Genomic DNA, 26,193 nt, shown 5'->3' with positions numbered 1-26,193 from the left:
CTTAGGCTGTGTATTACAGAAGAAGTTGCAAGAGTGTACTTACATGCAGGACCATATGAAGGAGAGGGAAGTGGAGAAACGTGACACCTCTGTGTATGTGTGTGTGTTCTCCATCTTTCCCCTTCATCTATCGCGTAGTCTAGTAGCGATCTTCTTCTTTCATACCGACTCGTCAAGTATCGTAGCCGCCTGCTTCTTTTCCAAAAAGAGTATTTCGAGTGGTCATCGTCTTCAATTCCCTTTCTTTCTGTTCACAAGTATCCTTCCCCCCCAACCTTCTTGCACACCATCTGTCTTGTTTTTACAGGGGTATCAAACCTCGTGTCACTCAAGAGTCGTCGTTACCTTGCAAGGCTGTTTCTCCCGCGTACAGGCCATGTACAGTCGATGACGTCGGTACATCCGCTGCTCTTCCAGAGGCGCTGAATATCTTCCGTCTTTTCCGTATTTGTATCTACTTCATCTCGCGTGAGAAAGATGATAATCTCCCTGATTATTGGCATCCTTTCCGGTATGCTACCGAACTATTGAAAGATAACGAAGAGGAGAAAAATCTATCTAACGGCAATCAGAGGAAGAAAAAGAAGATGATGAAAGCCAAGAAGTTGTATAGTGAAATTGATCATTATAGTGTCCTAGCTGATCCATTGTATGGATGGCAACGTGTCTTCTATCGAGCAATAACTCAATGGAAAGATGCTGCGACGGTATGTCGATTACGTCGACTTCTCCAAACAGAGCAGCTCTTCCATTTGATCGGTTCCGTAGGCCAAGTACTGGGGAATAAAGCTCGTACAAAGCGCTCACCTAAATATTGTGCATTAGCTCCATCTGTTTTTGTTGCTCATTGGATTCTTGACACGTTTATCCGCCATCCTTTATGTCCCGGGAGTTTGCGAAGAACTCTATTATCTCCTTTGGCTTGGTCAGGATTGTTTGCGCTTCTCTGTAATGGTTCTAACCTTCCTATGAAGCTTGGTTTAGACGCGGCGCGTGTGACTTTTTGGATGGTAGCTAGACATACAGCCAACACTCGAAGTATGGAGTCTATAATACAAGAAGATGTGGTGGAGAAGGAAAGAAAGAGAAGGAAGAGAAGATGTTTTGTACTAAAGGGAAGGAAGAGAAATAGCCACATGTCTCAAGGATCTGCTGTGGATGAAGGGAGTCATTACAGTAGCCATGACATGGGTATGAATGACAGTTTCAAGAAGGAGAAGGAAGGAAGAAGCTGGAACAGAAGAGGAGAGATAGTGGGACTGGAGATGGAATCAAGACGACGCGTCCTGTTACGAGAAATGCTTCAACGTTATTTTGATTGTCTATGTTATTGTGGAGCTTCTTTAGTTGAATATCTCGAGAAACCAAATGGATGGAAAGCAGCTAGTCTCGACTGTTTTACTGGGGCTGAAAATCAAAGTAGACAACATGTCCGGTATCGAACGAACTGTGGATTACTTGCGCATTATCTAGCATGTGCATGTCTATCTATCCGTAAGGTTCGTGGGGTTGGCGATACGTTGCCTTGGTTGAATCTAACACATATATCTGCCTTTTCATCACTTGTTGAGTACCTCTCAGTTACCGAGAGAGTCGCTCTTGCGACTTGCTCACCTCCTCTTCCTCCTTCTCTTTCTCATCTTACTGATCGCGAAGAAGTTGATCGCATTTCATCTCTTACCGCATACGAAGGACAAGCTGAATCTTCTTGTAGCCCCCGCAGTAAGACTCTGAATAAAACTCACGATATGGAATTGTCATCCGACGTCGTCTTCGAGAAGGCTCGTAGTAGAGAAGACGACTTGAGAGAAGAGGTGACCACCCAGGGACAACGAAGAGAAGAACGAAAAGGGGATCTGCTTGAGTCACTAGGAGATACGGAGAATGACTCGAAGGCCGCGGATAGAGGGGATTCAAGCTCAAAAACAGAACAAGGCCAACTGCTCTCAAGGAAGAAGCAACAGAAGCAATCTTTGTTACATCAGCTACCTCTCAAGGAAGTCTCTATCTTTCCATCTTCCTTCGTCAATACCGTGATACCATCGTTCTTACCTGATCCGCATATAGTAAAAGAATGTGTAGCGGTTGATCGTAATGTTGTGGGGTTCATAGCCTCGACTGGTAAAGATACCTGCCTCGCTATTTCGATGCTCGATGTTTCAACGGCGTCATCTTCATCCTCCTCGTCAGACGAAGAAGAAGAAGCTGGGGCCAGGGTGAGAATCGGAGAAGAAGAAGAAAGAAAGGGAGAGTCCGACACCGAGGAAGATGATTCTTGTGAGGTTGTTTCAATGAGACAAAAACAGCTGGAGATGGAGATGAGGGAAGCTATTATTAGAGGTCTTCCATTTCGTCGTAAACCTAAGCTTTTAATAGCAGCTGATTCAAACTTTCATCATCATCTTGGAGAACTTGAATCCAGGAATCTTAGCACTACCCGTAGATATATGTGTCCCCCACGAGTTTCTCGCGAGTCTCCTTCGTCACTTTCTGTCCTTTACGCCGATTCCTATTACTATCATCGGACGTGGGATATGTTCAAAGTAGGCTCTTTTCCTTGTCCTCGAGGGTCTGCATCTTCTTATAGAGGAGATGTGCGTGAGGTGCAGGATGGTGGTAGTCTTGCAAATGCAGGCCGAAGATGTTCGATAGATTCCCAACAGAAGACAGAAGCTTCACGTAAAGAAGAACAGAAGGTATCTTCTTCTCAGCTAGTCGGTAGAGGAGGAGGAGGAGTCGTTTCACTTGAAGCTGAAGAAGAGGGCTTCTCGTTAGGGGGGGATTCACAGAAGAGTCATTCCCTTCATACAGTTCACTTTTCTCTTGAGGGTGATTGTGATCTATCTTCTCTTCATTCTTCCTCGTTCCACGGTGATGCGCGGAAGTGGGAAGGGCGAAACGTTTTGCACCAAACTAGAGTTAGAGATACGAAAGACAAGTACCCCTACTTGCCATCTTCATCATCAGACAGATCGGACGTCATCATTCACAATTTACACGGAGCACCACCTCGAACGGGAGCCCTTTATGCGTGTTCTTCAACGCCTCTTATATGCGGGAGTATATCACATGGGAGTTGTACAATGTCTTTCTCTCTAAATCCATCAGTCGAGGGGAGTGGCCAGGATCAGCCTCATGATGATGAGAACGACGGGGACTTCTCAAAGGCCGATGATGGAGATGCTAGTCATGAGGTGACACCTCCTATATTGAATGAACCTTCTTTCTCCTTGTTCTCACTTTTACAGACAGTTCTCAAAGGCAGTATCCCTTCGAGGGGAAAGGAGGGTAAAGAGTGGTTATCTTCTATAGCCTCACCTCTTAGTCGTGTATATGTTGGAGTTGTTGCTGTACGGTCACGTCATGATATACAACGGATAAGAGAAGGAGAGTGGGATGGGACTTCCCAAGCTGCATTACTTCAACTAACGTCGCGAAACCTCTCATCTTATTTCACTGCTGCCGATGAACTCTGCTGGAATAAGAAAAGAAGCCCTAGTCCGTGTAGCTCTTCTTCTTCTGCTACCCCGGCTGCCGCGAACAATGCTTCCAGCTCTCTTGAAGGAATGAAGAATGAGAAGACCAGCGACAAGCGACGAAGCCATAACAGCAGTAGTAGTAGTAGTCATGATGGAAGTCGTGGCAGTGGGGCTGTGATGTACAGGAGCTCTCCTTACATCCCTCAGCAGGCAACACGCACATACCTCAATCTACCAAGCCGACAGTGGACATTACAAGGGACTATGGCTCCATCTCCAGGAACTCTCTTATCTCGTTTGCTACCTGGTTCCAACGATATTGTGGAGTTCATTAAAACCCCACTTTGCCAGGGAATAAATCTGCCAGGCGATGATGACAAGATTCAGGCACCCCACTCTCTACACAATACCGTGGATGCAGGATGCGCTTGTGGTGAAAACCTGGAAACATCGGAAGACGTGGCAAGAAGAATAGGGATGAGGACGATGAATGAAAGCAGGGGTAGTACTGAGAGTACTAGTAGTATGAGGACTATCAATGAGAAAGACAGAAAGGGGCGTTCTTTATATGAATCGTATAAACAGTTGATAGCAGAAAAGAAGACTTGGGTAAAGATAAGTGTAGCGGGTCGCCATCTTACCTGGTCCATAGATGGGACAGTAGTTGCATGTCAGATGTTACCTCCTTGGAGCTCCCGTCTCTTACCAGTTGTTGTAATTCTCGATTCGTCGTCATCATCACCGTCCTTGTCGTCATCGTCGTCGTACACCAGAACGGCTCATAACCTTTCTATGACTGGTGTCTTTTCTCGGAGTCCGCAGACCGCCCCGTCGTTCTCTTCCTCACACAGTAGCAGTCACATACTTCCTTTACCTATTGTATCTTCTTTCTGGAATTGTATGGGTCTCCGAGTGTCTCTCCGCTCACCCATTGCTCCTTCGCGGTGTACGGAGGAAAGGTCCGCTTTGCCTTCTTCACTACATACGCCTCAAGAAAGACATGGTCTTCGTTTACCTTTAACCAAGATCTTCTATTACTTTGAACCACCCCCTCTAGATGGACAGATCGTCAGATGGGAATCGGCTGAGGACACTGTCGGTTCTTCCTCTCTATATATGGAGAATGAAGAAGAAGCAGATGATCCGGATGTTTCTGCAGATGACGGAGAACTTGGAAGAAGCAGTGGTGATAGGGGGGTTTCGTATCCTCGTCCGAAGAGGAGAGGGAAGAGGGGTAGGAGACGATCAAGTTCGTCGTCCTCATCTTCATTTCCGTTCATCATTAAGAGAACGCTATCTTTACTAGATGGTTGCTTTTCCGATTCACTTGCTCCTTCGTCACTCCCCCCTCCTGCTGGTCATTTCACAGAACTTATAGAGGGTGTACACCTTGAATTTGCTGGGAGTATTGTACGTGTCATTCGTAATCATAACAAGCTCCAACAACCTACATTTGACGAAGACGCCGGTAGCTCATCGAATGACGTCACAGGAAGCAAGGGGAAGGTCTCCTTCAAGAATTATAGCTACAGCTCGGGAGAGGGACAAGGAGCTTCATCATCTTCATTAACCCTATCTTTCTTTTCAGCAAATAGTAGTAGTAGTAGAGGGAAGACGGTTTTAGCGCCTTCATCATCATCATCCTCTTTACAACAATGTGGCGAGGGTAAGAGTGGAGCTCATAATACTAACAGTCATAATGGTGGTCATATGGGTCGGTTATTTTCATTGTCTTCTTCTCGCTCTTCGTTATCGTCTTCCGCGAGTTCTCCGGGAGGTGGGATGATGTACCAGACGGCTCCTATTGTATCCCCGGGTACAGCGAGTCCAATAGCTCCGCAACCGGCTTGTGGAACAGGCGGTAGTGGATCTGCTCAACAGCTACCGCCACCACCATCATCGTCTTCTTCCTCATCTTTTAACGCATCGACGCCTTTACCATCAGCAGGACGGACTTCTTCTCACGTTGGTGTAGGAGGAGAAGGAACAGGATGGAATGTCTCGGCTGGTAGTGGGTCGACTGGGGATTGTTTTCTTGTATCTCCTTCGGGTGGAGTAGGACCGAGTATGGATAGTCGACTGAAAGGACGACGGCAGAGTTGTTCGTCTTCGACCTCTTCTTCTTCCTCGTCCTCACCGTTGTGGGTCTTAGTTCATCTCAATATTCGTGTACGTAGTGGCATATCGCTCTCCCCTCCTCGTGGAGGTCCCACTCGCTTCAGTTCAAGTTCTGTGTGGAAGTGGTTGGATGCTGGAGATGTCGTCCCTCTAGTCCCAGACAGAGATCGAGCTGCTGTCAAGGGATTAATGCCTATAACAGCAGCCCTTTCCTCACTGGAAGAGGCTCGTGAAGAAGAGGAAGATGAGGATGATGAAGACCTGGAGAGGGAGGCAGACGACTGCGCGAAGAGCAGCTTGGAGTTCCCAGCGACCCTGTCTACTACCGTAGTAGGGCTCGGAGGTAGAGAGGAAGTACGCCTTGGAGAGGATGATGGTGGCTATATGAGGCGAGTATCAGGAGGAGGTGGAGCTACTGCTAGTGGTGGGATCAATGCTGCTTCGTATTCTTCGTCTTCAACTGCTCGTGATCGTCGTACCTCATATATCAAAATGGATAATCGATATGTTGAGGATACGTCCGAGTTTGGTAGAGGGAGAGGTGTCAATATAGAAGGAAACACGACAGTACTCCACTCATCTTCTATCTCCCCATCTGTACTTCCTTCTCCCTCTCATCTTTCTTCTTCAACTAGGAAGCATGCCCATACAGTTAACTATTCCAAACATCACCGCCATTCTTATTCAGGAGAATCTCTCAGTCCTACACGAATGGCATCGTCATCTTTGTCGACCGAGGGTTATAGTAGTGGGAGCCCGAAAGCTGTAGGGACAGTCTATAGGGGAGATGGAAGTAAAGGGATGCTTCCTGATATTCCCGCAGATTCTTTTCCGTCTTCTGCCCGGGTGCCATGTGGTTCAACGGGAAGATTGTACGTTCCAGAGACGGCAATTCCGCCGACGAACATCAACAAGGCTATCCCAGGAGTGGTGCTACCGTCTGGAATGAGAGATCCTTCTTCTTATTGGATTGGAGACTCCGTACATCCCGCACTTCCCTTCCGTTTCACATGTAGAGCCACTTTCCCATCGTGCGTCGTCTCGCCCAGTCCTTCCTCAGGTACTCATGAAAGTAACATACAGGAGAAAGAAGATTCATGTACTTCAGTGAAGTATGATATGTCTCAGCCAATAGGTGTAGGTATAGTATGGGGCTGTTGTCGATGGATTTGGTTAAGTAACGGAACGTTTCTATGCCCTTTAGATATTCCGACTATTCCTGAAATGCGGTCTTTCTACTACTGGAAGAAACATCAAGCCTCCCAGCCGGCAACAGGATCATCTAGTACTAATGTCACCAATAGTAATAGTGCTTCCCAGTCGTCTCCCTCATCCCTTAGAGCGGCAAATGATAATAGCGACACTCTCTTCTGTTCTTCTCCGCTTCCTACCAAGCAGTCGGAAGATGCTTCTGCATCAAGGAGGAAAGGCGTCTATGGTAAAAGTCGAGGAAGTGTCTCAAGTCAAGAGGTGCTGTGGAAGGAGCCAGAAAGAGATTCTCTTTCTTCCTGCCATGACTATTGGCGGGAAGGTCAGATAGAATGTCCTGGGTACGGGAATCATGATTTGATTACAGTCGAATTTGTCCCAGCTATTCCTGCACTTCTTTTCTTTCGAAATGGGGAGTATCAGTTTGGCTTCAACTTCGATCGATTCTATCGTTTCACTGATAAGAAGGAAGGAAAGACGTTAAAATCATCCTCCTTGCCTCTCAAGATGACCATGTCTTCTCGTATAACTACAAAGGATAAGAAAGAAGTTCATCAGAGTCAAGATTCTCTAGGGAAAGCTTACTCTCGTTTAAACTCAACACGTATGATGAAGGGAGGAGTGGGAAAGGGATCTTCTCCAAGTCAGTCGGTTGTCGGTGGAGACGGAAGAACCTCGACTATATCTTCATGTCCTGATTCTACGATGAGTCATAGAGGAGGCCAACTCGGAAGGGAAGCGGAAAGGGTTGGAGCAGCAGCAGAAGGTATGACTTCTGCCTCACTCTATGGAAAGACAGGGAGGGGAGGTGAAGGTACACACAGGGGTACAGGAGGAATAACCTTCCCTAGTGGAAAAAGCCACGATAGTATTCCTTCTTCTCCTCCTACTGAGTCCTCTGCAGTGACACCGGGTCTTAGCTTACTATATGAAGGTTTAAGATGTGGACAGCCGTCGTTAATATCACAGTTTATTGATTTATATCCTACTGTGTTAGAAGAAGCCGACTTAATGGCGAGTCCCTGTTCTGCAAGACTTAGTGACGTTGAAGCTTGTCTATTAGGTATACTTCCCCCGGGTACACCTATGCCTACTCTTCTTTCTTCTCTCTCACTCACCTCTCCATCCTCTTCTCAAGCTTTTCTTACAACACCCAGAGGATGGACATTTCCGACGCCTCAAGAAGCTCTACAACAAAGTGCTCTAAGATTAGCGATTCTCTCAAGAAATGAAGATTGTGTTCGTGTTCTTCTTGAAGAAGGGAAATGTATGCCTGAAGGTCTATGGTCATCACCTTATGCACCTCTCATGAGGTCTCCTTTTCTCCCTGACCAGACTCGCTCCAATGCAACGAGCGATCCTGTTAATAGTAGTAGTCTTGCCGTTCGTCGTCACCCTACTACTATGGCCTGTCTCGCTTCAGCATCGACACCCCTCATGCTCGCAGTTGAAGTTGGGGATGCAGTCCTTGTCACTCGGTTTGTTTGTGTGTATAACATGAACATTAACAAAAGAGATTCCCGGGGGAATGCGGCTCTTCATCGACTGTGTCTTCTAGCTTCCTCGCTTGATGAAGAGAATAAGAAATCTCTTAAGACAATGCTGGCGAGTAATAAACCAAGCTCTTCAACATTAGATCCTCTTACGTCTTCAGGTGAGACCGGAGGAGGAGACCATACCTCATCATCATCTCCAGCACATGCAGTAGGAAGTGCAAATCCTCCACAGACTGGAGCAGTAGAAGGACGACCGTCACGCCCTGGTATTCGTGAGAATGGTGCGGGATCAGTGGGAGAGGACGGAGGGGGAACGGAAGGTGGTTTGTCAGCGCTGGGCGTAGGGGTAGGAGCAGGAGGTCTGAGTATGGCGGGTGGTCCTAATGGATACAGGAATAGTGGTAGTAGTCACAGAGCTCCTCTTTTCGATCGCTTTAATTATGGAAAGGCGCCGGCAGATCGTGATGTGATGAAGATGTGCTCTCAGAATGATAAAGATGACAATAATTCATTAGGATCGAGTCTAGGTGTGTCTACACCCGAGTGGTTGAATTATGTGGATATGGCGGCTCTGTTATTACGCCTGGGAGCAGATCTCGACATAAAGAATGACGCAGGACAAAAGCCCTTGGATCTTCTTATAGCTGGAGAAAACCAAGAAGAAGAAGAACAACAGGAGGGCAGGAAGTGCCCAAGCCAACAAACTTCTACTTCGCGTGGTGTCCTAGATGACGAGGGGTATGGTGGGAAGGAAATAGAGATAAGAAGAAAAGACATGAACTCAGGACCATGTATCAATCCATGGTCTTTAGTCAGTCAGTATCACTATGCTCTTCAAGATAAAGAAGAAGAGTCTGATACTAATACATCTGTAAGAGGGAAACTTCGTCGTCTTTTTCTTACATGGGCCTTGCTTCATTCTCCTCCTCTTCCCTCTCAACAGTCTCCATCACATTCGTCATCATCATTTGTATCCAGGGATATGTTTTCGTCTTCTCTTTTAGAGAACTCCGTTGAGTCAGGAGAACACTTCACTCCTCTTCTTCTTCCGTCTTCTGGACGATGGTTTGGTCTTCTTGCCAACTGTATTCCGGTAGCTGGTCTACCTGTTCCTCTCCTTTCGCATTCATATGAGTCAAATCCTAGGGAGGAGGTCTCCCCAGAGAGACTAGGAGTTGTCTTGAAGAATGAAACACTGACGAGTTTCAACGTGAAAACAACAGGAGATAAGACTGAAGTCTCAAAGAGTAGTAGTGGTAGCAGCGTATCAACTATCTTACGGGCGAGATTATCATCGTCGTCATCATCTGAACCGTTGGTTCATTCGCATCAGCATAACGGGGAAGGGGGTCGTAGCGTTGTCATGCATGCACGTGAGCTTCCGTGTAGTAGCGTACATACAGGAGCTTCTATATCATTAGAGAGCTTTGAAATGAATGGAGAAAGATGGGATATTAAGGCGTGCCGAGAGGCAAGCAAGTTCATCAGGCGTATCAAAAGAGAGAAGCGACATCTCTGTAAGATAACACAGAGGATTTTCCGTGAGCAGGACAAGCCAGGTGCTAGTCGAAAGGGTGGTAGAGGCCGTTTACCGATGAACGTGGACGATGAAGTCGGATCCTCTTCTCATCCAGCATCGTCTTCATCGTCGACACTTGCTTCTTCACGGGTTGGAAAAAAGAGTATCGATGATTCTATGAAGAAGGAACCTCACGAAGAGGTAGAGGCATCAGCGAGAAGTCGAGGACAGAGGATGGATCTGCCTCCTGCTGCTTCTCTTGAGACTTCTTCTTGTGCTCATCTCGATGAGAATGAAATAGAAAGACAAGATGACGGTAAAAATAATAAGGCAAGACAGATGTCTGTGGGAAAGGTCCATCTTCATCATCTCAATGACAGTTTATTGGAAGAAGCGCTTGATAATGACGATGATCCTACCGATTCCATCGTATCGTCCTATTCCTTTAGTCATTCGTCGGCTGATGAAAGCCTTCCTTCGTCTGTCCAATCGTCTCCTCGGGCATGTAATTCAGTCTCGAAGACGCAAGTACCCCCATCCCTCAAAAGATTATCGTGGAGGGGACGATGGAAGAGGAATAAGCTAAGTAAGACTTCTCAGTCTCATGTTGAAGGAAACCGGTTTGACTGTGAAGAGAGAGACGGTATAGTTAATGCTGGAACGCTCCGTGGAATGATACGTGAGATTGTTTGTTCGGTATTATATCAATTGTTGCTTGATCCGAGACGCGTTAATTCTCTGCCAAATGTATCTACAACAAGCGGAGAGAGTGGAGGGGTAGGGTCTTCTTCTTCCTCTTCATCAGGTGGTGTACCTACAGCTCGTCCATTTTCATCTCCACAATCTCTAGGGCATCCATCAAGTCGGTCGTCTCGTCCGTCTACTATGGGTTTGACGTCTGGTGGTGGAGATCGAGATAACGGCGCCGGACGTGGTGTGGGTATGGATACCTCTGTGCCTTCGGCATCTTCATCGTTGAGTCGTGATGACATTTCATCTTCTCTCCCAGCATTTGCTTCAGCAGATAGTGGAGTGGGCGGACGGGGTAGAGGAGAGAGAGATAGATCTAGTCGCAATTCAAACAGCAGTAGCAATAGTAGTAGTGGTACTAGCGGGACAGCTCGTCCTGATACAAGCGAAGATAATGCGAATGTGTTCATTTCAATGGCCGAGGAGGTTCTCCAAGCAATCATGACAAGTCCTGTAGATGCCAGTAGCCTACGTGCGACGGTCTTGAAGTCTCTTTCCTTTGTCCGTCTTTTATTTGATCATGAAGAGGCACAGGATCAGGCTACTAGCAAGAACACAAGTTACTCACACTCAGCAGTGACGCCTACCCCTTCTACGACGACTTCCATGTCGTGTCTTGAGAAACATCTTAATATAGCAGCGGATCGATATCTTCTTGATATTGGAGGTTTCTTTGAATCTTGCCAGTCTTACAAGGACTTGGCATGGGGTGTTCTATATCTTGATTATGTATTGATGTGCTATGATCATTTCGTTCTACATAGTCCTCAATACCAAGCATGTAAAAAACGACTAGCGTCAGATGATCCATCTTCGGGTTATCATCCGGCCCATCTTCATCCTCGTTTCTTATCTCTAGCAAAGCATATGAATCTTCAACCGAACCCAATACGGCGCAGTGCATGGCGACAGCGCCTTATTAGACAGTTGGCGTTAGTAAGGTCCATTGGCGGGGCAGGAGAAAGGATGGGAACCAGTGGATTGTCTTGGAGTGTAGGTACCCCTGGAGAATTTGGTGTTGATGATGAATGTAGACGTTTGGGAATCTTTTCACAGAGAAATGATCCATTGTCTTTTTTCTCAACTGTTCTCTCGGATTTCAACGGTCTCTCTAATGATACGGACGATGATCTAGATCGTAGCATTATACCACCTGGGAGTGATTTCATCTATTCTCCATACTCTGTAGGCGGCATTGAAACACAGTTCTCAGATTCTCTTCTATCGAGTGATGGAGTTTCTTCAACGCCAGTAGAAGGAGAAGGATCGAGTTTCGCTTCATCTTCATTTTCGACTTCACCGGTGTTTGTACGCGACGAAGGGAGAGATATGGTAAGATCTTCTTTGGTCTTGAATGGCTTTGGAAGAACTACAGTAGGAGGGGGGTATTATAGAAGTAAAGGTCCATCATCTTATACAGCTCCGAGTCTAGATATGTTTTCATCAACCTTGTCGGGAAAACGGCAACCGGGAGAGGGAATGTTCTTGACTAGTCATGATCATCCTACTATCACTCAGCATCGTCGTGGTGAAAATGATAAGCATAGTAATCACATCTCATCTTACACATCATCTTCTTCCTCTTCTTCTTTAGAAACTTCTTGTCTTCCCCTTCCCTCAGGAGGGACTCAGGATAATGAGACCCCGGTTGTCAAGAATAGCTCGGTCTTTCTTGATCCTTCCTTTGATTCTCCTTCATCTCTCTTGGAAAAGAAAGAAAGAAAGATACCTAAAGACACAACAAGGAACAGGAGAAACATGACAGCAGCCATTGAAATTTCTTCGCGTATCTCTGAAGAAGACTTCGTAGTCAAGATCGTTCTGTCACAGTGGCCTTTATATCTTGATATACAGCTCAAACAACTATGGGATCTTATCAGTAGTGAACTTACAGGTATCCGTATAACAGATCTAGAGAAATCCGGCAGAGTCAACAGTAGCGGAGCGGGAGGCAAAGGACCATCAGTACGAGGGGGGGGAGAGACGGAAGAAGATCAAAAACTGCAGAATCTTTTCGTAGAAATCGGTGCGTCTCTATGGACAATAGAAGATCATCGTGATGAAATCCTAAGAAGATTGAATGGACGAGGAGGAGGTCCAGGGGGAGGAGACGAAGATCATGGAGTAGCGTCAAAAGGGAAACATATATGGAAGATTCAAGCTCTTAGCCCCGAGGAAGCTTTAGATCAATCAATCTTCTTGAAGAAAAAAGTTGAAGATATGGTAAGTTGTTTAACAGCGGAGATGATATCACTATTTCTCTGCAAATTTACAGAAAGAAAAGCAACGGGTTCGTTTCATTCATGTTCTGTTTATGGCTATCTTCGTTGATGTCCATGAGGCGAGCATATATATATGTATATATGTATCCAAAGAATGATCCGAGGATTACTATTATGTGTATGTGTAGATATCTTCCACGTACGTCGATAGAACAGTGACCTTCATTCTCAACAGAGCTGCATGCAAGGGGAGAGTCTCAGAGCAGTTGTGCTTTTATATATAATACACATATATCAAACCAGAGTAGTAGACCAGTATCTTACTTTACACCCGCTCAGACAAACTTTAGAAATAGACAGCCCCTATCAGGGGCAGTGATACAGCAGTGCGATAGCCTCTTCAGTCCGAGAGGAGTGGAATAGGGGCTGCCTTTCAGAACAGGAACTGTTAAGTGTACACTAAAGTGTAGTGGTTACCCAACACAACCTTCTTCTCAAGAAGGCGAGAAAACTCGCGCATCGAAAGTAAATGAAGAGACGGGTTCGGGAGGGAGGGAGAACGGTCACGTCACGTAGGGCCGCGCATATGGATATGCGATCTTCTTCCTTGTAAGTGCTAGGATTGTCGTGCTGTGTCCGTCTAGTGGCGTTCTTTTCTTTCTCGGCGGCCGGGAGTTCAGCCGTCTTATCACGCTTTCCTTCTTATATACATCTGAGAGGATGATATTGTGCTGTTGTTTTGTTGGTTCAGATCAAGAAGGCTCTTCAGTATATCATCGTTCCCAAGGCATTGATCTCCAGCGCGCCTAGTATGAAGACTGTAATGAAGAACTTGTTCCAGCGTATTATTCTTACAAGGCTGCGATTCTTAGCGCGATTGAACTGCATGGCCCGTCAGGCGATACCTTTAGTTGCGTCTGTTTTCAATTCACCTACCTTAGAACAAGATCTACACGGTTTACTTACAGCGGATGATCCTCTTGTTTTTCTCAAGGGAGTGTCTCCCTCTTTAGTCCCATGGAAGCATACTGTCATACATGCAGTAGAGAGAAAGAGAAGGACAAGATCTGACGTGAAGAGATGTGACGATGATGATGAAAGCCATAACGACAGAACGGATGATAAAGAAGCAAAGGAAGGCGATACCAGGAGTTTGCTGGACCCAGCAGATTATCGTGGAACAGATAGGGAACGTCCTTCTTCACGACGAAGGAGAGGGAGAAGAACTTGTTCGTCGTCTACCTCATCTCCAGGTCTCGTTGATCGAAAGAAGGTCAGGAGAAGCAGAGGGAAGCGAGAGGTCTCTGAGACTTGTGGTTGCGAGGACGGTGGTGAAGCTAGGGAAGACGGTCAAGTGGCTTTATTTTCTTCCGACTATTCTTATAGAGGAAGTCATATTTCTTTAAAGGATCAAGCCACGTACGCCAAGACCGTCTTGCAAGTGGGTCCATCTGATCTTCCTGTTCAATTCTCATCCTATCTGTTCATGAGGCCCTTACTAACAAATAGAACAGTCACGTCTATGTGGGGACGTGCCTTAGACCGTCTAGGTGTCCCTTCACATGATTTACCAGCTCTGCGGTTAGATCGAGGACTTGCTGCGACAGGCAAGAGTATTCTTCACACAACGTGGTGGCAGGCTGCCAGTCAACTTCTGGCTCCAGGTATCAATCCTAATAAGTTGAGAGGGAGACCGGGAGATCGACCTTTCATGGTTGTTTTCAAAGGCGAAGGAGCGACAGATTTCGGCGGTCCTTTCCAAGAGTTCTTATCAGGATTAGGTCGTGAAGTGATGGGAAGTTTGCTCTCCGATTTCTCTTCAAAGAAGAAGGCAGCGGAAACTGAGGAAGAAGAAGACGGTGAGCACTGTAATGATAGAGATGAAGATAAGAGTGTGGAGTCACACCATCCGGCATTCTCGACGTGTTTACCTTGTCCTAATGCAACACACGCCATCGGGCCTCATCAGGATACGGTTGTCCTGAAACCAGATGATCCTCCCTATACACCTGAGCCTCACCTCTATACAGTTGACGCTGAGAATCTTCTAGGATGGGGTGAAGGGGAGACAGGAGAGAAGGATGATAGTGAAGAAGAAGATCCCCAGATTGACAAGAAGCGTAACAGTAGAAGTAGTAGCAGCAGTAGGCGTAGATCGCCTGAGAGTGGTGATAGTACAACAGAAGCAATAGCATCTGAAGAACAACGAGAAGAGGATGAGGAAAGTGAAGAAGGGTCGTATACTAGCAGTAGGAGTGATGGCGATGATGAAGATGGGGGTCAATCTTCTGAGAGAAGAAGAGGAAGAATACGAGAAAGAGCAGGTTTGGAAGGCATGGTGTCTGTTAGTTCGGGCCCTCATCGTGAACCTGCAGAAGAAAGCCAACAAACGCAGGCTAGTCCTGCGTCATCCTCGACGAGAAGAGCCATGAAGACATCTTCTTTTTCTTCCTCTTCGACGTATCATCTTTACTTCATGTGTGATACGTCTTTACAAACACGGGCACGAACAAGACACCGGTTCGTCCCTACTCGATTTTCTTCATTTGACCCGCTATCTATCGTTCCTATAGGTGGGCCTCGTGTTTCCGCGTGTCGCGGTCCTGTTGCTTCAAGTGGGTCCTCCTCCGCGAGTTACAATAGTATTTCATCACTTTTCTTTCCCTCTTCAACACGACAGAATGCTCTGGGTGACAACGGTATGACTGTTCCAGCCGTACCAGGAGTAGGACAGACTCAAACATCTTCCGGGTTTGCGCAGAATGCTTCTTCCTCATCATCTCATCCACTTCCTGTCTCTTCATCATTTCAATATCTCTTCACTAATGGCAACGGAACTGGAGGAGGCGGGGGAGGCGGTCTCACAACCCCGTCGGCTGCTGCTGGATCTTCAGGAGTAGGAGGACTCCCGTCTTCTATTCCACCATCCCTTTTCGCTCATCCTTCGAATGATCCAACTTCTCCTCTGCCCTCCAATCCTCCTCGTTTTGTCGCGTCCCCTTCATCATCCGGTCGTCCTCCTCATCAGTCATCTTCGTCAAGTGGTTTTATCATGAGTTCATTCTCTCATGCTCCCGGTGATTCATTGATTCCTGCGTCAACCACAGGAGGAGGTGGTAGTGGAAGAAGAGGAGGTGCAGGAAGAGGAGAAGGAGACGGTTCAACTTCATCTCATCCAGGACTTGCTTCGTCATCTGTTCATCCGTCTCAAACTCCAGGGGGAGATCTACCATCCTCGCATCATCACCATCATCATACACCTCAATATCATCGGCGTTCACCCCCGTATCCTCAAAGAATTCCATCACCCCCCCTCCCTCCTACTGCTGTTACTCCTACCACTCCGCCTTCTCATCATCAGCGTCGTCAACAAAATAGTCATCTACCTATATATATCTTACCTTCATCATCCACATCGACACCCGATACCCATCAAGGACAACCGTCTCATTTAAGAAGTCGAAGAACTGCTGAACCTTTGGCAGAACATGCCCAGCAAACGTCTTCCTCGCCATCATCGTCGCCGTCTCCTCCTCCTCCTTCATCTTTTTCGGCTCCTAACCAAGTCGTTCAGGATCAGCCGAATATACAGCAAATAATCATGAGTCATTCTCCTTCTCCGTCTTCTCCTTCTCACCATCGTTTTCAGCACAGCTTAGTACCTCCATTATCCTCATCCTCTTCAGGTGGGCCACAACGTGGACGAGGGGGAGAAGGACCGCATCATGCGCGACCCAGCTACTTCCCTTCTCTACCCAATAATCGTACCTCTTCATCGGGTTATGGAAATCACTACCCCGCAGCTGGAATAGGAGGAGGCGGCAATTTCTATGGACATTCACATTATCCGGGCTCTGGTGGGGGCGGGGGGGGAGGTCCTGGAGGGGAAGGAGGTGGTAGTGGTGGGTCACCTTGTTCTTCTTCAGAACCTAGAGGTGATGATTGCTTAATGGACAGAGAAACAGAAAGGAAAGTTGAACTAGTGATGTATGAAGCTCTTGGCCGCCTTTTAGCCATGTGTGCTTGTATAGGAACTGCTTTTAATGCTTCATTCAATCCTGTACTTTGGAAGAAGCTTGTTGGACAACCTCTTCAAATTGAGGTATGTAGCTTTCACGCCGTTCGTGTCTATATATAAATGTGTTCTACAGAGAGACGGATAGGGACTTTCTTCGTGAGCGTATGGCATGTATAAATGCATAGATCTCTGGCCATGTCAGCTCATAACGTATCTGTCAGACGCTTCGGACAAGTATAAACCTGGCTATCACACTTCTTGACGCCGGGTAGTCTTCACGAGGCTCTACGTGTACTTCTATGCTATAGTATTCCCTACACTTTCGTGTGTACTGCAGTTTATCCAGTACGGGATAGTTTCCCTAGCAGTGATGGTTGATTGCGACGTACTGAAGATGATGATACTCGTACAAGTAATAGTTGATTTTTATCTGCTAGCGTATGGGAGTGATGAGTTTACAACTGATCAGTCTCTCCTTGTTTTCTTCGGTTCAGCGCCAAGAAACTCGTTGTGTGTCTGTACTATTGTCTTGCCTCCCCTCTAGACCCGTTCTTCACTCTAGGAATGCTTTATTTTCGTACTCCCCTCCTCTCTCTTTGCTTCTCTACAGGATCTCGCTGACTCGGACTGTGTCGCTGTAGAGATGCTTCGATCTCTCCGCCGTCTAGCCGCTTTACCTTCGTCCTCATGGGATGCTGCTATGAGGGCATCAATAGCCGACCTGACGTTCATGACAGAAGGATCTTCAGGCCAGCCTTTTGAACTTGTAGAGGGTGGTAGTGAGATCTTTGTCACCCCAGCGAATATCGACTTGTTCATACGTCTCTCTGAAAGGTGTCGATTGCTTGAAGGCAGAAAAGCTATGGAAGCTCTTGTGAAAGGCATTGGGGCAGTTCTACCTTTAGGAAGACTGCGTATGTTATTCGACTGGAGGTAAGCCAGAAGCCAGACAGGCAGGCGGAGAGACAGAAAAATTGAGATAAGGAGGAGGAACTTCAAGACGTGTGGTATTAAGAGGAAGAAACGGGATAAGAGATCCCCTCACGATAGCCGAGAAGGATTATATAGGTTCTCGTCTTCGTCAGCTTACATCGTCGTTCCATGTAGTGACGCGCGGGGGAATAGATGGTAGATCAGCGATCTATGCGTTTACCGTGTCTCTTATCGCCTGTAGAGAAAAAGGCTGACTTTAATTAGCGCGACTTCATCCTAAGAAGACGCGCGTACCAATATCTCGAATAGAACTAAGCAAACTGCTGAATAGCGTAGTTGTGTCGCGTAGTAGTAGAGACGCGTACTGGCAAGGATGAAATGAGAACATGCACATTCAACTGATCCTCTTGGCTTTCCGACACTTACCTCTCAGTACTGAACCTTATCCAATCTCTTCCTCATTTGTCTGCATCTCGTAGAATGTCCCGGTTAGCTTAGCTATCGTCTTTTCATCGGAGTCAGAACCGGGCGAAGAGTGTGTATTTATTATTGGAATACGAGTAAAATGACAAGACACCTGTGGTGTAACTTGCTTCTTTTCAACACGCTGTAAGAGTGCCTACGTCCTCTCCTAGGCATTCGCTGTCTTCGCGCTATGCCTGTCTGTTACTCCTTTATTTGTTCGTCATCCTGCTCCCCCTTCTCTATCTATGAGGTGTTCCGTATGTCTTATGGTGCTGTTCTTCTTTACATCGGGTGTACCTACAGACGCCTGGAGCATCGTGTATGTGGTGAACGAGAGATTGACTTGGAGGCCTTGAGACAGCATACGGCATGTGAATCTGAAGCACTGAAAGAACGTCTCTTCGAGGTTTTACAATCTTTCACAAATGATCAACTTCAACGGTTTCTTCGTTTTGTCTCCGGGCGATCTCGCCTCCCGACGACAGGTGGAGCTGGGGGTGGATGGAGAATGACCGTTGATTATGAAACTCCTGATGTAAGTCGAATGTAAAGATTCTTTCTTCTTTTCTTTCTCTTCTGTTCTTCTCTTCTCTTTTTCGGGTTCCCTTTTGTATTGAATCTAATCATATGTATACATACATGGCAGTTTGAGTGCACCTGTATAGCCGGGTTTTACCTCGTCTTCCGTATGCGATGTGAATATATCTATATAAATGCGTAATACATCACAGCTGTGATCTGCTGTCGACTGAGATACAATTCGTGAACGTTTGGAGGCAGTGATCGTGGATAGACACATGCATATATGCGCTGTGATGTGTATTCTAGGTATCCGTCTGGGAAGTCTCTAATCAGCGTATGTATCTGCTTGTCTTGATTATGTCCTTTAGGGTTTATACTAGGAAAGATAATGATATGGCATGTTTTGTTTTGGTTGTACCCCTATAGAGATATTTTCAAGAGAGTCTTACGGATCTGATGATGCTTGTCTTGTCTTTCTTTACAGGCTCAGCCGGTGATTGATGATCGTCGTCTCCCTACAGCAGCTACATGTGGCTTTCGCCTTCTTCTCCCTCGTTACAGTTCGACTGAAATTCTCCGACAAAGACTGCTCTATGCTGTCAGCAACTGTACCGCTATTGACTTGGATGCTCACGTTATTCACGATCAGATGACGCTCATGTACGATGACCATGATGCGTGATTCGTGAACCTATCTCTCTACGTATACCTTTTCATCTGTATGCGTCAATCTATCCATATACAATTATATGTATATGTTCGTGTGTGTACAGAGATGAGAAGAGAGGTATTGATACGGAAAACCTCTTGGCATGTATGCTGACGATACTGTAGAACAAGGAGTTGTGGATGGGTATCTACTGTTGTGTGATACATGTAAGTGGGTGCATGAAGGTCTCGGGCGGATGTTTGTATCTTTTCAAGAGAGGGACTTGGTTGTCTCGCTAAGAAGTACGGAGGAGCGGGTTTTTGTCATCGTCTACAGATCTCAGTTCGACCCGTATAACTGTAGTATGGAGACCCGCGTTCTTATTGCAGCCGCGGGCTGCAGTAGCTATTTGCATGCATAAAACTCAGCGCTCAAGTCGCCCTGTCCATCTGCCGACCTATCTGTGACTTTGCGAAAAACTGCGAACTGGGGATCAACAATGAAAATGAACAGTATGTGATAGTGATGTCATTTAGAGATGTACGGCCCTTTTCTTCATCATGTTGACTATATACATACGTCGTAATTCTTCTCATCCCTCCTCTCCTCGTACCAAACATCAGCCTTCTCGCTTCAGCCCTGTCGTCTCCTTCGTCCGTATCTCTGTGTATTCATATCTGTGTGTATATAGATGGAGGTACAAATATATATGTGTATGCGAGTTCACAACTGTATCTACTTTGGTGGTTACGATCTTCCTTATTTGGGATCGGGCTGGGGGCTGATGGGCAAACTCGAGGAGAAGAAGTAAGGGTACGGTATTCGAAGCGGTGTCAAATAAAGGTAGGTGTCTCATTCTGCAGAGAGAAAGGTACTTTTTCGCGACGTGATCGTGGTTACGATAGTGGATGATTATGACGCTTTTCTATTGTCAGTTGCTTCATGATGAACTCACCCTACAGTGGGCTTTTCTTTGAGGGTGTTACACTTGCTGTGGAACGAGAGAGATGGCGAACTTTCCTGTGCCCTACATGTACAGTGTCGAAGACTACCGGTACCGTCTCAAGCGGTTGCTGTTACGCATGCACTTTATTCAAGAAGAAAGACGTACCAGTCCTGGAAGCAGGGACCATGTGTATTGTGAGAGAGATGGACTCAACTGATCGGGTTTCTTGGTATATATGGTTTCAACGAAAACATAGGTATAAGAATATGTGTAAAGAGTACGAGGCACGATGGACTACTGTTGCAGTGGGGGTAGAGGCTGTTAGCGTGGAAGGAAAGTCTCGTAGAGAAGAAGAGAGGAGACGAGCTGGAAGAGGCTGACAGGAAACCGAAGGGGAGAGAAGGTAGAACGAAGGAGGGTTACCGAAAAGGGGACACGTAAGGAGAAACTGCCAAACCCTAATGTCATCACTGATAATGAAATAGTAAATGAAACAAATGTAAAAACACAACATTAAAAAAAGTCTCGCACTACTTCCGCGTTCTTCTGTCATGCTAACCTCTGAAAGAGGCCCAGAGTGGGCTGGAGATCTCCGGAGGACCCGACAGTCAGGCAACGAAGCTCTGGTCATCCAGGCGTGTCCGTTTGCTGAGCATCACTTCAAACCTCCATAGCTCCCATCGTATGCGTGATGACAAGAATCGATCACTGCAGGTGCCAATGAAGAAGCGAAGCACAGCTGTGCGGTCTCTTTTTGCTTTACTTTCTGTTTGCCCGGGCAGGCTCCACCAGACTCGGACCTGCGCACTCCAGTGGTGCTTCCTATCTAGCCTGCGACGATCGCGGAGCCCAAGGCTAGCCATTTTCGGCTCCCTGCGTAGAACCGGCCTGTGAGTCCCGCTGCGGAACCAAAGTGGGGGACGTTCGCCATCAGTGAATCAAGGAAATGTTAGCACAGCGCTTTGGCCTGTTGCTACTAATGGTGTTACATTCTCTAATGTAACACCATTCACATGGAGGACTGTTTGGCTCCTACCCAGCGGATCTGAGCGGGTGAGGTCGCGCCCGGGAAAGGTGACCAGCCACCTCGATTTCCAGAAAAATTCAGGTTGTGAGGACACGGGAGGGCCAGCCTGTTCTTCGCGCACGGCAAGTTGCACTTGGGTAGTTCCGGAATCAGGCAGGTTAGAAATATGCGCAGACCCGGACAGAAAGTGCGCATAGGAACACATGCCACCGAACGGAATAACCGGCCTACAGATAGGCCGGACAGTAAAAGAACTAGACTGCGCTGAACCCCGCGCAGTTCGACACGCAGCTCATGAGTACAGGTAGAGAGTTGCGTCATATACGGTGGCATGACACTCGAGATGTTCAGATTCTCACTAGGTGTTCAGATTTTTTGTAGATGTCCGGGTGCAAGTTGTCCGGGTTCGTGTTTTTTCGTTACTTCGTGGAGGGATATAGGCTGTGGGACACAAGTAGGCTGTTCGTTTTATTTTGTCGCCAGCTACAGTTAGCTCCCAAAAAGAGCTAACTAGCTGACGACAAGACGGCAAAGAGCCCGACGGCGGTTGGGTGTGTCACCCGGCCAGGGCGACGCGTAATTAGAGATGGTGGTCGCGGCCGGGATTGATGATCGTATCGAGAAAGAAGAGAGGGCACTGGTTCCCAGGCTGTACAAAAAAAGGCAGTCTTTTTTCTGTGGCGCGTTACACAAGTCAGAGAGCAAGAGAGAGACAAGAATCATCTTGCACCTCGGGACGTTCCGATTCCCAAGTAACTGTGGACCTGTGGACTTCCCGAAAGGGCACGCTGAAGGGTTCTCGCCGTAGTGCCCCTAATCGCACGTTCGAGAGTCTTCGGTTTGGCAGTCAGCACGGCTGAGAAGCTTAAAAACTCGTCAGTCCTAGCTCTTCTTGGGTCCGGGCTTTAGGCGACCCACAGGAGGAAACGTGCTCCTGCGGAAGTGTCGTCGGCCGTTGTTGGCTGCGTGAGGTGGCATTGAGGTTCGCAAGGCGTGCGTCGCCGGCATCGTATCCCAAGAGTTTGTGGAGACGCCGGGGTTTGGGACGCTGGCGTAACTCTAGGCTTTTCCCGTGGTTGGGGGACAAGGTTTTAGGTTTCCAAGTGAAATCACCTTTACCCCTCGGGCGTAGGGGGAGGAGAGTCGTCGGGAAAGCGTCGATTCCAAGGCTGAGTGACGTCGTTTGAAAGGTACCCCTCGTGTCTCTGACTGCTGTGCAACGTCTCCCGATCCCCAAGTGAGAGTGACTGTTGACGTTCAACGTACGTGCATGGTCACGAACTCCGATCGAACTTTCACTAACGTCGGCTAGGTGACTCGGTAGCAGCCTCTAAGGAAATCCTGTGCCTGGAACCACCACCTCCAGGTAGGATCGATTTGGCATAAGGGATGAGCCTTCGTGGAACAGCCGGCGATGTAGGCGAACACCGGTCTGGAAGTCAGAGGTACCGAGAAGTGTAGTGCATTTTCAGCCGACACGTTGGAAGTGGCAAGCGTGTCCGGGGCACTGCGTCCTCGTTAGCTTATGACCGTTGTGTTGTCTTGCTTGTGGCGGTGTCGGGTTTTTGTACAAGTGTGAGCGCGGGTTTAAGCAGGGACATGGTGTTAGGTAAGAAACAAAGATACTCAGGCAGAAGATGCACTTCCGTACAGAGCCGCTCACGCAGAGACGCTCGCGGCTACGGCGACGGGCGGGCAGTAACTGGACTTGATATCTCTTGAAGCAAGAGAGATCCACGTGGAATTCCTTCCCTGGATGATCCGAGGGCCGAACCATACAGCCAGGGGCTCTTACTCTGTTAACCCGGAGGTCGTACAAAAAAGAAAGCCGCATGACGGCGTTGAACCCTCCCTGACAAGGAGGAGGTGTCTGTAGTGACTTGTCACCCCTGAGCGACAACGTTCGTTGTGTCGGGTATTCATCGAGCCGTACCGTTTGGGAGGTCGACCCTCGTACGTTTTGCAAGTGCAATTGTAGTTCCGCTGACTCGCGACGGTATTCGGGCGACAGCGCTTGTTGCAACGCCGGCAACGCGTCTCCGGGCGATGGGCGCGAAGCCTGTGTTGGGCTCTAGTAGCCGTGATGCCACCGAACGTGTTTGCGGCCACGAGGCCCCCTAGTGTGTTGGTTCTGAGTACGGAGTGCGAACCCCCGCGTGTGGGGGAGGGAACAGAAAAGTGTTTTTCGAAAGACTGACCGTTACACGTGGTAGCACCGCATGGTTCACGAACCGGAGGACTTTGGCTTTTTCCACTTCTAATTTGCGTGCGCTGCACGAGCGTTGGTGCTAGAGTCGATAATGTCCGCGCACGGCAGAGAGCCGGTGCCCGGCTGCGCGGGCGATGCCGGCGCAAATAGAGAGCAGTACGAGCAGCAGGCGCTCGCGTTGCTGCTGAAACAACGACAGCGACGACTACAACCTACATGTTATGAACGCAGTCCGGACCTTGCCACCTTACAAACTTTTTGCTTCGATTGCCGCCGTTATCTCGACCAGTTTAGCAAGTTGACTGAAGAGGACCGCACTCAACAGGCGTCCCTTTTCCTCGCCGGTGAGGCGAAGAACTTCTATCGGTGTGTGGAAGAGACAGGCCCACCCGAAGAGCGCCCGAAGACTCTTGACGAATTCTTCGGTATTTTAAGGCGAAGATTTATTTTCCAGCACTCGGAGTGGGATGTTCTGCAAAAAGTAACTGAAGTAAAGATGTGTCCAGGAAAAACACAACAATACACTACAGCCTTCCAGAAACTACTGCTACGTGCGGAAAAGCTGGACGACCACATGAAACGCTTCTTCTTTTTCTGGGGGTTGGATAAGCACACGAGAGATGCGTTAGTTACCGTCGAGAAGGCACCCCTAACGGACCTCTATAGGATGGTGGAACGTTTAGGAGCACGCCACCAGCCACTCGGGAAACTGCCAACGGAGACTACGAATGCCGCTGAGGATCATTTCACGGAGGCACACGATTTTGCAGAGCCGATGGATACTAGCGAAACATTCGCTATAGCCGCGCAGCGTGCACCTCACTATCGAGACCGGCGTGCAGGAAGACAGCGAACAAGCGGGTGGAACGGCAGAAGGCCACAGCGTACGCAACCTTCTCGAGCCAGTAATTTAACGTGTTATTACTGTAAGAAACCGGGACACAATTACAATGCATGTCAAGCTCTTCGCCGCGACCTCATGGAAGGTAGAGTCAGCGCGGCAGCGGCCGCCGTGGAAACACAAGAAAGGACGGAGCCGGGAAACGACGACCTCTACCACTGAGAGGGGAGTCTAGGTGGAGGCCGTTCAACTCCCCCACTGGGCGCATGGAAGATCAGGTCAGGTTGCCCGGTGTGGCCAACGCCATTACTCTCAATATTCTCATTGGCGGGGTGCGCGCGCGAGCGCTGGACGACAGTGGGTCGAGTGTCGACATCGTAAACCGACGTTTAGCAGAACGGTGCGTGCATTCGTTCTCCAGCGCAAAGGGGAGGCTTGTAATGAAGTTCGCCAACGGGCAGACAGATCGCAACATTGCAGTCACGCAGCCTATCGAGATCGCCTTGGAAAGTGATCGTGGTGCATTCACTGAAAGGAGGCGATTCTTTGTGGCCGACAGCTGTTACGACGTTATCTTGAGACTGCCCTGGATGGAGTGCTGGAACGCGTCCCTTTGTTATGTGGATGCTGGCGTCAACCTCAGGGGAAAACACGGCAACAGCTATGTACCAGCTGCGCTCCCGGCGGGCTCCGTGGGGGAGATTCTATAAAAGTGCGCCAAATGGCTATAGAGTGTCCAACTGCGCGTTCCCCGAAAGGCGTGCTCGATGCAACTCACGATCCGAGTGTGGTAATTTCGTGCGCCCTTGTCGAAGCCAACGACGTTGGAACCCACCTGGGTGATTGCGACTTTGCTTGCCTGGCAGTAATAAGCCAAGCAACAGAAAAAGGGGTGAGACCCCTGTCTGTTGGGACGGAGGCAGTTTCTGAAAACTACTCCGACATGTTCCCCGAAGAGCTCCCCGTAGGCCCCCGCCCTGCTACAAGACTCGGATGGAGATCCACCTGCCGCCAGGCGAGACGCCTCCGCACTTTCGACTACGGCGTATGAACCCACAGGAATAGCGCGAAGTTCGGTGGCTCATCGAGGACTACCTAAGCAAAAGACAAATAAGACCGTCGGAGTCACCTTTCGCCGCACCGGTACTGCTAGTGAAAAAGAAGGATGAGAGCTGGCGGATGTGCGTCGATTATAGAGCCCTCAACAAAATCACGGTGAAGAACAGATACCCCATTCCGAGGCTGGACGACTTACGAGATGTTCTGGCGGGTGCCAAGACTTTCTCTAAAATCGATCTCCGTACGGGATATCACCAGACTGGCATTAAGGAGGAGGACAAACCAAAGGCCGCATTTAGCACTCGCTTTGGGTTGTACGAATGGAACGTAATGCCATTCGGTCTCGCCAGTGCGCCTAGCGTCTGCCAGTCAGTGACGCACGAAGTGCTCGGGGACCTGCTTGCTAAAACCGTCGTAGTGTAGTTAGACGACACACTACTATTCAGTAAAACAGTAGAAGAACATGAGAGGCACCTGCGCGAAGTACTAGAGAGATTGCGCCGCTACAGGCTCTATGCGGACAGAAGCAAGTGCGAGTTCTACCGAGACTTTGTCTTATTCTTGGGATTTCTGCTTTCCGGCGAAGGGTTACTACCGGACCCGACAAAAATAGAAGCACTCGCAAACTGGATAACTCCTCTGGCGAACAAGCAGGAAGTCAAGCGGTCCTACGGTCTGGCGTCCTACTACAGAATGTTCGTGCCCCATTTCGCTTCGATCGCCCTGCCGCT

General features: G+C 48.1%; 1 protein-coding gene across 1 annotated transcript in view; it reads left to right on the top strand.

The window, feature by feature from the left end:
* CSUI_004311 (hect-domain (ubiquitin-transferase) domain-containing protein) overlaps positions 1 to 20,483 on the top strand; it is a 50,665-nt gene extending 30,182 nt beyond the window's left edge. The window contains exons 5-9 of the mRNA XM_068064504.1: positions 308 to 12,794; positions 13,545 to 16,895; positions 17,422 to 17,744; positions 18,513 to 18,744; positions 19,216 to 20,483. Of these exons, the coding sequence (XP_067923521.1) occupies positions 308 to 12,794; positions 13,545 to 16,895; positions 17,422 to 17,744; positions 18,513 to 18,744; positions 19,216 to 19,413 (16,591 nt within the window). The 3' untranslated portion in view covers positions 19,414 to 20,483. The remainder of the gene's footprint in view (positions 1 to 307; positions 12,795 to 13,544; positions 16,896 to 17,421; positions 17,745 to 18,512; positions 18,745 to 19,215) is intronic.
* The last annotated feature ends 5,710 nt before the right edge of the window (positions 20,484 to 26,193 follow it).

This window comes from Cystoisospora suis (genome assembly GCF_002600585.1).
Source record: "Cystoisospora suis strain Wien I chromosome Unknown contig_1987, whole genome shotgun sequence".
Lineage (NCBI taxonomy): Eukaryota > Apicomplexa > Conoidasida > Eucoccidiorida > Sarcocystidae > Cystoisospora > Cystoisospora suis.
The sequence above is the reverse complement of the archived record's forward strand: the minus strand, read 5'-3'. Positions and strand labels throughout refer to the sequence as shown.